Below are 12,869 nucleotides of genomic sequence, written 5' to 3'. Positions count from 1 at the left end.
AGAGGTTGAGGTTTTTAGTTCCTCAGGTTCTCTTTTACCTTGCACAAGATAATGCTTAATATCAAGGATCAGGAGAGGGCAGGGAAATGAGTGGTTTTTGAAGCACCTAGTATTTAATCACTAGAGTAATTTTGAGTTCAAGTATTTCAGAAGTAATAATGGAGCATTACTCATAGTGAATTGCTTGTGTGACCAATTTCCCATGTGTGTCCTTTTGCAAGTCATTTGGCGCTCTGCTATTAATGACACCGCCTTGATTTCCTCTTGTTCATTACGGTGTCTTCCAAAGTCTGGAAAATTCTTTGGTGCTTAAAAGTAATGTATATTATACAAATAAACTCTTTTGTGTGGATGAATCCAAAGGATTGTTTTAAAAATACCGATTTCAGTTGACATGAAGATCCTGCAACATCACATAACTCAGGCAGTCTGTTATGTAAATTCCTCCATAAGGTCACAAGTTTCACTTAATTGCTCTTAAATGTCAGGTCCTCCACTGAATGCACTTGTACGTTGTGGGCCTCTATTTATATAGTCATAATACATCCCATTCCTCCACACTTGGACTCCAGAGTATTTTATTACTGAAGTTCCGGTATTTGTCGTTTCTGAAAAATAACACCTATACCTCTCCGTTTTGGTTTTTTTTAAAGCTTTCTGAAGATACATTTAGGTTACTAACATCAGGTATTCTGATTTGAAAATGCTAAATATTCTCAGTAATGTTGTATATCCAAGAGCAGTTAAAAGAGAAAAGGTACTGAGGGAGTTTAGCCGGAAGGGCCTTTGGGAATTAAAATTGGTATTGAAATGTTTGTCTTTCGTTTTGGAAAACTGAATTGTGCTGCAGTCCAAGTAAGAGAAAGAAAGATAAAGTCTGAGTAGAAGTCCTGTAAAGTAAACCTGTTCATTTTGTGATTATTCCTGAGCCATAAAAAGTATATATCAAGGCTACCATGGCTGTGATGAGCCTTTGACTCTGCCATGTAACCCAAAGCGGAGTAACAATTGAAATGTTTTCCATCTCTTCAAAAGAGCTGATTAACTGTTTTCAATTCTTTGGATTATTTTTAAGATATTGTTCATGAAAATCTGAAAATGGGGTCAGATGGGGAAAGTGACCAAGCTTCTGGAACATCATCTGATGAAGTTCAGTCTCCCACAGGTGTTTGTCTCAGAAACCGGATACACAGACGAATCTCCATGGAGGTAATTTACTTTTCATATAAGGATCATTTAAATTGACAAGAGAGTTGGGGGTTGCTTTAATTGTTTGTTATAACTGGTTGTCTTCTCAATTAACTGTAATTGTTCTGACATAAAATAGTTTCAATTCTGCACTAAATATGTCCTCATTTGTCACACAGAAAGATGGTTATCTTGCACTGTTTATGAGCTGTTAATTTTGAAAATCTACATATGGTTTGAAACTTGTTTTTTTGGGAGGAATTTCTTGAATGTAGCATTTGAATAGCATTCTGTCACATTCTGTGCAGTTCACTGAATGTATTCAAGAAGATACATGGTTTAGACATTTTTTTTACTTAACACTGTTTTCTGATCTTTGCAAAACTAGTGCTACAGCAGCAGTGGTCCTGACTGCTTCAGCCTTTTCCTTTCTTCCTGTTTTTTTCATGAACGGAACTTTACAGGATGGTAAACAAAAGGCGGAAAAGTACCTTATGAATAACTGTGCACATAATTTCCTTTATTTATGAGTCTCATTATGAATACTAGCCACCCTTGTGCTTGCTTTGTTGTCATTTCCCTTTGTGAATTAAAACAGAACACTTCCTTTTTCTTGAGTGTATAAAAGTTACAGTTATAATGATGTCTTTGTTACAGAAGCATGTAAAATTTTGTAGTTGCTGCTTTATAGTATACATAGCAATATGCACAGTTTGTAAGATTTTAAATCTTCATTCAAAGCCTCATATCAAATACTGGATTGGGAAACAGAGTTGGATAAGTTACAGTGGGGTGTACATGCTAAAACTTTTTTTATTTGTGAGGCGTTCTGTTATGCTTGGAATTCCAAGACTCCAAGCATGTAATGCAGATATGAATCCAAGAATGTTGTGAATTAGCTGTATTGATTATTTATATAATTTCTTGCACGTGGAAGGTTTTGTCTTCAGAATCCTGAATTTGTAAGTTAATCTCAGGGTTTGATCTAAAGACTTCATTCTCCCAAGTTTGCTTGCTGGAGTTTACTTGGGAGAACTAAGGTGGGCCTATTGGTTTATGAGGGATACTTAAATTAAGGAAAAAAGTCATTGTCAGAATGCATGCTGGAGAAACTAAAAATCAAGGAAATTATTTAAAAGGATTATTTACTTTTTGTTCATTGTCTGTTTCCTCTGCATTTTGAAATGCACACTTAAAACAGGAAAGAAATACAGAAATTAATGATGCATAATGAAATTACAAACTGAAATGGAAATCTGTCAAGTCTTCCAGAGAGGGCTAAGAACCATTAAAACTCTTTTATATTAGAATTCAAGAACTCTAAAACAAATTACAAAAGAACTCAGGAAGACTCACTAAAGTTCAGGAAATTTCTGTGTAGTTTTTCATAAGGTGTCAAATAAAAGCATCTTTTCATTGGCCTCTTTAATTCTGTAACAAACCAAATATTACTGTTTAAGAGGCTTTGGGAAGCTTCTAAGTTTTGTTTATGCAGTGCTGATTTTCTCGTTTTCCTCCAAATTCCAGTGCTTGTTTCTGACTGTTAAAATTAACATTATTTCTTTATTGACTGGCTCAGTCAGTGAGAGCAGGAATGTTTTTTTGGCAGCTGTTCATGTATATTCTGTAAGAAGTGCAATGTTTCCCTCAAATCCCTTTTGTACTGATATGGTGACTTTTCCCATAAGATTTCATGCTAATGTCTGCCAGCAGCCTCAATTCTGAATTTTAAGAATGCTGCCATTGAGACATACTTTTGGTGGACTTAAGTTTCCTTCTTAGAAGTGCTTTGTAGGAGAGTAGGGACTTTTACCTGTTTGTGCATTCCAGAGGGAGAAAACTATAACAATCTTTGTAGCTTTGGTTAAAATACCTTTCTACTAATAATCTTTTCAGTCAACTTTCTGATTTCCTTAGTGAAAAGACCTTAAGTGATTACATCGTCTGCCTGTCTTTCCCTTCTCCTGTTTATCCCGTGGGTCATTTTTAGTCAGTTTTGCCAAGTGGGTAGAAATCTTAGATGCTAATTTTCTATTAATTTCTGTGAAAAAAAAAAAAGCTCTGCATCAGGAAACATTGTTAATGTATCCACTGCTAGGAAAGATGCAGACTTTATTAAATGCCACAGGATCCATATATGAGTTGAGTTTCAAGATATAAGTCAATAGAAACCCCAGTTTTACTTGTTTTGCTGTTTGTGGAACGGGATTGCTTGCTTCCTTGGCCTTTGAGGGGACCAAAGAAAGGTTTCCTCTTGCAAAAAGTCATGCCTACATGCCTTGTGTGATTTGTACCATGGAGCTGGCTGATTCAATAGTATCAACGTGATTATATAAAGAGAAAGAAACAATCTTTGTTGTTAAGTAAGTTTCTGTTATTTCAGTTTTATTTTGCTGGCTTGTGGGGATCTGTCATCTCTAGACATCATTGAGTAGCCTAAGAACATACTTCCTTTATAGCCATTTAGGTTGAGTTGTAGCTGTGTGCTATACATACATGTTGGAGTAAATTAGCGTATGAGTGACAGTGTGTTTTTGCTGTAGTCTGCTGAAGTCATCAGTCCCACTTGAAATCCATCATAGAATGTATTTGATTAAATATACGTAGTTGGATAAACACGATAAAGCAATACTCTTGTTCCTCCACATTAAGATGAATGTACCTGTCACACTATGGCTATGTGCTTTTTTGTGTTTAGTTTGGCCAATATTCACTGTATTTTTAATGGTTTTGTTCATAATTACTTTGTTATATATGTTTGTTTCTCTCTGCTGAATTGACAGAAGTCCTGATTTGTTTTGAAGGTAACGAATCAGGTAAAGCTGAAACCTTGGAACAGTCCTTTTTACTTGTAAGAACTTCATGTATATAACCAGATTTTTCATGCTTAGCTTGACCTTCCTCTAGAATTCTGAAAATTATCAGTCCATCAAAGAAAAACTCAACCCTTTTTTAAAGTGCTTGCTGAAAACATGCATACTGTACTCAAAGTGGTAATTAGAAAAACTGAGTATTAATATTCCTGGCATGTTTTCTCCATTAGAATACACATTTTGATTTTTAGTGCCCATCCTCACTGCAATGAAATAATGCAGAGCTACAAATAAAATGCTGTCAAAGAGCAGACATATTATCTACTGTAGAGTATATGAAAGATTCTGCTGGGAAATAAAACTTGATGTTTCTAAAATTTTTGTATGGAAATATCTTGGAAGATAGAGAAATGCAAAATAGACAATAGAGAGAGAAGTGGAAAACATGTTTGTTGTAGCAGAATCTCCATAGCAATAGAAAGCTGAAATTTCATAACCTTAAATTGCCCTGCTTTAGATAGGAAGTCATCATACTGCAATGTAACCTAAATATGAAGCATTTTAGATATGAAGTGGTGATAGTGCAATGAGAAAGAGTCCTGCTCTGCAGTGAGAAGTCTGCTGGGGTGAAAACTTTCCATACATAGAGATACCAGCTTTCAATTTGTCATATCCTCCCCCTCCGCCCCCCCCTTTGACATAAAATTTAGGCCAGCGTGACTGCTGCAGACAGGGAGATGGTGTGCATTTGCTTCTGAATTTGACAACACTGCAGTTGAGGTTCTAAATTTTTTTTTTTTAATTATTGTTTCTTGTTATCATGTGCTTAGAAAACAAAGAGAACATACCAGAATCTCACTGTGTTGCCTAGATAAAGTTTATTTTGCCTGTAATCCACAGGGTACAAATTGTTGGTAAAGCAGTTGCCTTTTTTTTTTTTTTTTTTTTTCTCCTTGCTTCCACTCATTCAGGCAGGAACCATGCTGACAGTAGGTGTGAGCATCTATTATGTGAGGAGTTTGGCTTCAAACAGCTGTTAGGTTTCAATTAAAATGTCTACTATTCTCATGCTAATATTAATGATTACTTAGTAAATCAGTAAAATTATCAAAACAGTTGTATGGAATAATTTTTTCAAGTGTCAAAAGCAATGCAGCTTAAGAATGACTACATGTGTATCTCTGTTTTAAGTGTATGTGCTTTCATCATGTAATGAGAAACACTTCTCTAGATCATGGAGCTACAACTTAAAGCATTTTTCACTTTGATTTTGCTTGAAAAGAAGACATGGGCAGTAATGCATTAATATAAATTCATGTTTCAAGCTGTAAGGGTTCACTGGAGTCCCTGTGCCCATGCACTGCATAGTGAGTGCATCATTAAGAGCTGTGGTGGATAAAAACAGTCTGTGCAAATTGAAACATCTGTTTCCCTTTCCCAGAAGTCCAAGGTCTGTAAGCTGTCTTAGCATGTGAACTGGCGGAGGGCCATAACCCACTGTTCACCAGCCTGTTTCCCAGATACTTTATCCTGAGAAAGAGTTCCTATCCATCGGACTGTCACATTAGTGACAGAAGTGTGTTCCAGGTCAGACTGCTCCTACCACACTGCTATGGGGTATAATTCTCCCCTGGGAGGTTTAGCTGAAGGGTCATGCTTTTAGCTGAACAGAAAGAAATACAAAGGCTGTGAATCGATGCTGTAAAGCAGGTGAACATTGTGCTGGTCACCTTCCGAAAGGAAGAGTGTAGATGAGAAAGAAGTTTTTGGTTAGCTTCACTCTTTACCGGGCTGTGACTGGTTTGGGGGTCTTGACACAGTCTTAGTTACTCAATCTGCTGTTGGTACAGCTGGGTAAGTGTACCTTCTCCTGAGAAAACCCCACAAAATTAATTGATGTTTCAGCTGACATAGTGTTAGGATTTTGTTCATAGGCTTCAGATTAGAATGTGATTTATAGATCCCCATTCACATGTGCTAACAGGCCACTCTTGGGTCTGTTCAATTGCTTAAATGCTTGAACAGCTGACTGGATGGCAGTACTGACACAGGTTTTTTGGTTGGGGCAGTGCAGTATCTTCTCCTTCCATTAGTTTTGGAAGCAGGAAGCCAGTGTATCCAGGAGAGGCTGAGCATTCAGCCCTACATATCTTGCCCCTCAAGAGGCTCCCATGGATCTCCAGCAGACATTACTACATGATGCCTTCTCTCAGCAAAGTTTCTTCCTTCCCTCTTCTGTGCCTGGCAGCTGCAAACTCTTTCTGCCTTATTTACTGGGTTTTGCCTAACTTCCTTCTCTTCGACTCCTGAGAATGCATAACTCTTTCTTCAGTTGTCTCTTCTGAGAATCTAAGCATGTAATCACCTACCAGAAGATTTCAGTACTAGACAGACAAAAAGTTGAAGTTAAATACAATCAAGACTTTTTTTTGATTTTCAGTGGTCACTGTATTATCTCCATTCAGTTATGCTTGGCAGCTGTCTCAACCTTTTTCAAGGTAACACTAGAAAATGTGTTATCATCTTTGTAAACTCCTGCTTTCAAGTTCACAGGAAGCTTGATGATTTCAAAATCCCTCTTCTAAAACCACAAATGTTTGTTCTAAATTACTACTACAGTTTTGATGAAACTGATGGACCTCCTTTTGATCTGTTTGATTAGCAGACTTTAATTTCTTTTACAGAAGAAAACTGTCACTGCAACAAGAAAAATAATTTCAGTTTGGATAACGGAGGACTTTAACCTGTTTTTTGCTAGATTTTTTAAAGGGTAACTGTCTTTGTTATAAGCAATTGATACTTTTTTTGCCTTTCTGTTAGGAACCTTTGTCATCCTGGTGCTAAAGTTCTTGCATTCCACTTGCAAATGCTTCTTCCTTTAGAAAAGCTACTGCACTAGGCAATACTCTTTCTATAAGGAGGGAATGTATGCTTTTTTGGTTTTGCATTTTCATAACTCGGATTTCCTTTAAAGTTCCATTTAGGAGTAGTCTGGTATAACATTGGATGTGTTCAGCCATCTGTAAAACACATCTCTAGTAATCACTGGAATGCATCAGATGAGAAGTAATAGGTTGCAGTTTCATACCCTGCACTCCAGCCACACTTCTATCCAGGAAGGTCAGATTTCCCGTTTTCACATTTAAGAAGTTGGTTTATTTTGAATTAGCTAGTTTCTTCATGGGACTTTCCGTTTGGTACTTGAAACTTTGTTGATGGTGTGAATGCTAGTGTTAATAATTACCATTACACAGAATTGTTTTAAAGGTCCAAGTTTGCATTTTTGCAGTGGCATGTTCTGTTTCGTTTCTCATGGTATTTTTTCCTTCCTCTTTGCCTCATTCGTCTGGCAAACTGATGAATTTATCCTACCTTTTTTCTTCTGGGCAGTTTCTCCTATTACTATGTTACAGAAACTGATGAAAACATACAGAAATCTGTGTTTAAAAATCAGGACCGTGTAGTAGTAAATGAGGCAGAGCTTGCTTTATTAGCTTCTATTACTGCCCAGCACCTACCACTGAGTCAAACAGCCATCAGACCCTGGATTTCAGCAGGGTTTATGTTGAGGCTAATGCCACAGAGTGATATCTTGATAGGTGATAATTTAGCCAAGCAAACAAAATCAGACATGATCTTTTTAGGATTGTCATTATTTTTTTTTTTCATAGTCTTCCTTATATTCTGTAAGTTCACTTCCTTACAAGCTCTCTGAGATGCAATAAAATAATAACAAAACAAAAGAAAAACCACAGAAGAATAATTTTTAATTATTTCTGGCATAGTCTGTCACAGATTTCCTGTGTATTTATACACTTGATGAAAAGAAAGTTAACGTCTCACATTTGCGTTTCATTTCTCCTTTCTCAGATTTTTCAAAACTGCTTTTATGACACATGTATTTATTTTTTCATTGGTTGTGAATAGAAACTCCTGGATTGCAGTTTCTGAATACTCTGTGCTGAACAGTTTGTCTTTCCCTCTAAAACTACTGGGAGATATAAAGTAAATAAAAAAAACTGCCTGTGTTTTTTTGAAAAAAGAGAAAGAGCAGTTTTTATTCAGCCAGTCATTAGTCTAAGCAGCATATCCATGAAATGAAAATTCTTGCTAAAAGTATTTTGAAAAAGAAAGTGTTCAGAATTCATATATTTGACTGCTTACATGAAAGAAACCTGTTGACCTGTAATTCTACTTTTGTGCCTTCAGAAATACTAATTGTTGCAAATACTACTGAAAAGATATTTAGCACATTTCATAAGTTTTTCATGGTGCTAAAGTAAATTAAAGCAAGGATACCCTAACTTTAACCTGTTTTCTGTGCTTTTTATTTTTATATTATTTATTTTATATTTTTATTTGGCCATAGCTGCTGTACATATTGGCAATAACTTTCTTCAACGACTTACAGTAAAGTCCTTGCCTTGTTGATGATACTAGATGTGCTGGAAAAATGTGACACCTAGTCCCAAAATAGAGATTAAACCTTAGAATTCTTAATAATAATATCTCACTGATTACACTTAGCTCCTTGTCTTTTCCTGGCATCTCAAAATCAAATCTGACCAACTGTGTTTATGTTGAGGAAGAGGCAGAGAATATGCATTGTCTGTGGTCAGTGGTATTTCTTCTGGGTCTGAAGTAGCCTGTGGACTCAATCTTGTGATAAATATCTGAAAGTGCTTTGTGTACTTGATTAGCATATTGAAAAAAAAGTCTCGATTTAATTAATTAATGCATTCGTATTTGGGGTCAATTCTATCCCAAATATAAAAAGCCACTTGATTCAGTGCTCCAGATTGATGCTTTCTTAAATTGTGTTGCATTTCAATAGACTGGCTGAAAACCGGCATGGATTTATGGTACGAGAAGTAGCAGTGATCCTTGGTAGTCTTAAGATTATATTTTCATTATTGCTGCTAACAGAAGAAAAGGTTCTTTGATGACCCTTTCCTCAAGTTTACCAGAATAGTAATTGATTAATTGTGATTTAATGTTTTCAGTGAAATAATAACAACAACATTTAAGTATAAAGAAAAAATGTAGTATTCAGATAGAAATCACTCTACTGAAGGCACTTTATCCATCATAATGAAATTATAGCTAAACCTGTCTGTTGCAGGGGGGAATGATGGTTTTGTACACATATAAGGAAGACTGGTATAGATAACTCATCCCAGCTGTTAAAATAGTCTTTCTGGTTACAGTAATTGAGGCCTATTTATAAAGGTGTTAAAATAGCATCCTGCAAGGATGCTGTAGGTTTCTTTTGATGGATGTGTATGCTGGTGTTTTTGATTCAACACCTCAGAGGTCTACAGAGCTGTAACCAAACAACACAGTTCTTCACAAATATGTTCTCTGATTTGGGGTTAGTTTTTTTTCTATGCTTTGCCTCTAGCAGTCTTGTTGTATGTCATAGTTTCGTAGAAGATCCAGTTGGCTTCAACTGTGCTAACTGTCATTTGACAAAAATGCACTGAAATTTGATAAGGCAACCTTCAGAAAAAACTCCGCATGCTAAAATATTGCAATAAGTACATGCTTATAAGGTTGTATATTAGAATGTTTAAATTCTTACTGGCATAAGTAAGTGTCCTAAAATTAATTTGTTTGCTTTATGTATCATGAAGTAGCACCTAATACACATTTTTTGGTTGAAATATGTGAGGCAAGAATAGAGGGAAAGGTTGTTGTTTTGGGTTTTTTTCCAGTAAGCATGTAATGAAGTTTAACTGCATTGCATAGAAGGTTATATGATGTAGCATCGTAGATGTCATTAAGCATTCTCTGGTGAACAAAAGCACTGTGAGTTACTAGTGAACAGCTTGTGGTTGCAGCTGATACGTCTCTCTGGTCCTTGCTAAAACTGGTGAGAAGGCTAATTCAGACCAATCCTTACACAAGAGAGCATTTTCATTTGATCTGTAGTGGATTGTTTGGCTGTCAGGCTGTATACTTAGAAGAACAATTCTTTTTTCTTCGTGAGGCTGTAACAAAATTTTACAGCTGGAATTTAGCAATATTAACTCTTAAAAGATAAGGTACAGTTTAAGGGAGAGGTGGAGAGCAAGTTGTCTGCTACCTTATAATAAAGTAACAATTGGTCTGGAAATGTAACTTATCAATGAACTGAAGAGCCAAAGCAATAAGGATTGGTATATAATGATGTAGCTTGACAATATAGTTTGTCATGCACTGACAAACAGAGACAGCTTCCTTCTTGGCTTCTAAACTTGTATCAGTGGATAATTATTCACTTTGTTTTGAAGGAGTAGTTATCTGATAGTTCACTTTCTTACACCACATCACTGCATCATCACCTTAGAGGCCATTCTTCTCCAAACCCATCTGGCCACACATAAGGAAATACTGGGTTTGGAGATACTCAGCTGTTAGGTTGGCTAAATGAAACATTCAAGTAAGAGTCAACTGTGGCTGATGTTATTGTGGTTTCCCGTTCCTGTTTTTCTGACAAGTCATTTGGTATTACAGGATTGCCCTTCTTGTGTTTTTTTTGCATCCTACTGCTTCACTGGCAGAGGCACGAATCTTTCTTCTCTTGTTGCAGTTTTGAGTGCAGTGCCATTTGTAGCCCAGTAGATTTGAAAGAGACTTATTGTTGCAGCAAGAAAGAAGCAGTCTGCAAAGTGGCACATTTGATAATGGACAAAATAAAAGTAGCCTTGTTTTTTCTGCTTTTTGTAGTGTTGTAAAAAATGGGTTCAGGAAGACCTTAACAAATCCTTCCCTGGGGCAATTTTCTGGTTATGTGTTTTATTTTTGATTGTAGTTTTTCTGTTTTGTCAAAAATATTAGTATCTATTGTGTAAATGTGCTATGTAAGTCAAAGACATAATGACTCAAGTTGTCAGAAAACAGACTAAAAAGTGTGAATGTTTCAAATTATTTCTTTTTCGAGCAGTTTCAACATGTAGAGTTCAAACATTCTCTGTCCTGTGTTAGGTACATCTTTCTTTAACTTTGGTGAAATTTAGTGAAGTAAGTGCATCTTGGCAAAAAAAAAAAAAAGGTGAGTTAAGCAAATCCAGAAGTTTTTTGTTATAATATCTGATTAAAAGAGTGAAAAGTAAACATTTTTGTTTTCACAAATATAAGTAGGTTTATCCTGTGGAAAAATGTACTTTTTTGTCAAGGTCTAAGAGAAGTGAAAATTGATCTGCTGATCAGGAATGAGACTTTCTGAAAAGTGTCATGCTGTGACACTAAAGAATATTTTATGAGTCAAGTCAGGAAACTATAAAGGGGAATAGCTGGTAAGTTTTTTTTATGGAGAATAGGAGATGAGAAAAGGATAAGTAGAAAAGGAGAAGTTCGACAGTCAGATGTGAAAAACAGAATGTGATAACAAAATTCTAGTATTAAAGTCTTGGGAATGGTTTACTATTGGTGGCAAGTCAAGAAGCTGATATTTGCAAGAGTATTTTAGGCCATCCAAAAGAGGACTATAAGTAATGAAATAAAAAAATGTTAGGAGTTTTGGTTTTTAGTATAAAGTATGTGTGAAAAGCAGGCTAAGTTTGGGGGGTTTGGTCTTGGTTTTTGTTTGTTTGTTCATTTTTAATTTAGAAGACATTACTCTATAATGTTAAATTCCTCAGCTCACAGGACCTACAGCATTTAAGTTGTGCCCAAGTGTAAGTAGTCAGTGGTAGTCAGAACATGCACATCAAGTTACAGCAACACAGTTGGGTGCTAGCCAGATGAAAGAAAAGGCTCCACGAACTGTAGCTCTTCTGAGAGCATTTGCTGTAGCTGGCATTAGAAATAGATGGTAAAGACAAGCACAAGTTAGGGTAGTTTATCTCCACAGAAAACAAAGTGATATTAGTGTCACAAGTGCTTACATGTTTATCTGCCATCAAGCAGGGTAGGACAAATGTGATTCTCATTTCAGACAAATTATAAAAATAGATTGCATTTCTCTGCCAGTAATACCAGTAGTAAAGCAAAGCTGAGAATAAGCATTGCTTATGAGGATAGAAAATGTGTTTTTAAGTTTTAGAAGGAGGGGGGAAAATGCCACAAGCATTCTGGTTTCCCTGGCAAATCAAATGGTACCTGAATATGCTCTCCAGAGTATAGTCCGGAACTGGATCAAAAAATAGCTCATTAAGTAACATACAGTTAACCTTAGGCATTTCAGCATTTACAGTACCACACTGATACATTTTGTTGCAAGTTGAACCTAAAGATAACTATAAAGGAATTAACTAGAAAATGCTATGAATTGACAAAAGCTTTTTCATATATCTAGACCTCATTTGGAGAAACAAATCTTAAGTGACATGCAAGAAAATAATATAATTTTAATTTTTTTAAAGATAGTTTGTTCTACCTGAAGTACTTTACTGTCCCTAAAAGCTGAGGTTCCTCATTCCAGTAAACCTTTGCTTCTTAAGAGTTATAAAGGAATGTACCCAGATTCCCTCTGCATAGTTGAGGGTCTGTGTACACCACTTACACACCTGTTATGTTTAAGAAAAGATGTATAAAATAACATAGAGAGTTGCTCTGTTTTACTACCTTTAAAAATTAAACAAAAATTTAGAACATTTATAAAGGGATGCAAAATTAGTGTTAAAAATGAACATTTAACTCTGAAGTATTGACTGTCTCAAACTTTTAAGTATCTGAAGTTAAAGAGGATGGGAAAACTCAGTCCTGCCATTAATTTTACATGCTTCCTTATTCTTTTAACAGCATTGTAGCAAGATCATCTAATGGCCTGCATTTTTAACAGCGTCCTAATAGTTTCAATTATAAAAGCTTTCTTGGTTTTAATTTGTTTTTTTTCTTATGAGAGATGCTGACAGGTCATTGCATTCAGTTGGTCATTGAAATTAG

General features: G+C 35.7%; 1 protein-coding gene across 2 annotated transcripts in view; it reads left to right on the top strand.

Annotated features, from left to right (window-relative positions):
* CDK17 (cyclin dependent kinase 17) overlaps positions 1-12,869 on the top strand; it is a 90,597-nt gene that overhangs the window by 54,436 nt on the left and 23,292 nt on the right. For both annotated transcript variants that reach the window (XM_027679925.1, XM_027679926.1), the window contains one exon: positions 1,076-1,209. In XM_027679925.1, the coding sequence (XP_027535726.1) occupies positions 1,076-1,209 (134 nt within the window). The remainder of the gene's footprint in view (positions 1-1,075; positions 1,210-12,869) is intronic.

This window comes from Neopelma chrysocephalum, unplaced genomic scaffold (assembly GCF_003984885.1).
Source record: "Neopelma chrysocephalum unplaced genomic scaffold, ASM398488v2 Primary Assembly neopelma1_59, whole genome shotgun sequence".
Lineage (NCBI taxonomy): Eukaryota > Metazoa > Chordata > Aves > Passeriformes > Pipridae > Neopelma > Neopelma chrysocephalum.
Note: the sequence above shows the minus strand (reverse complement) of the source record. Positions and strands in the feature narration are given on the sequence as shown.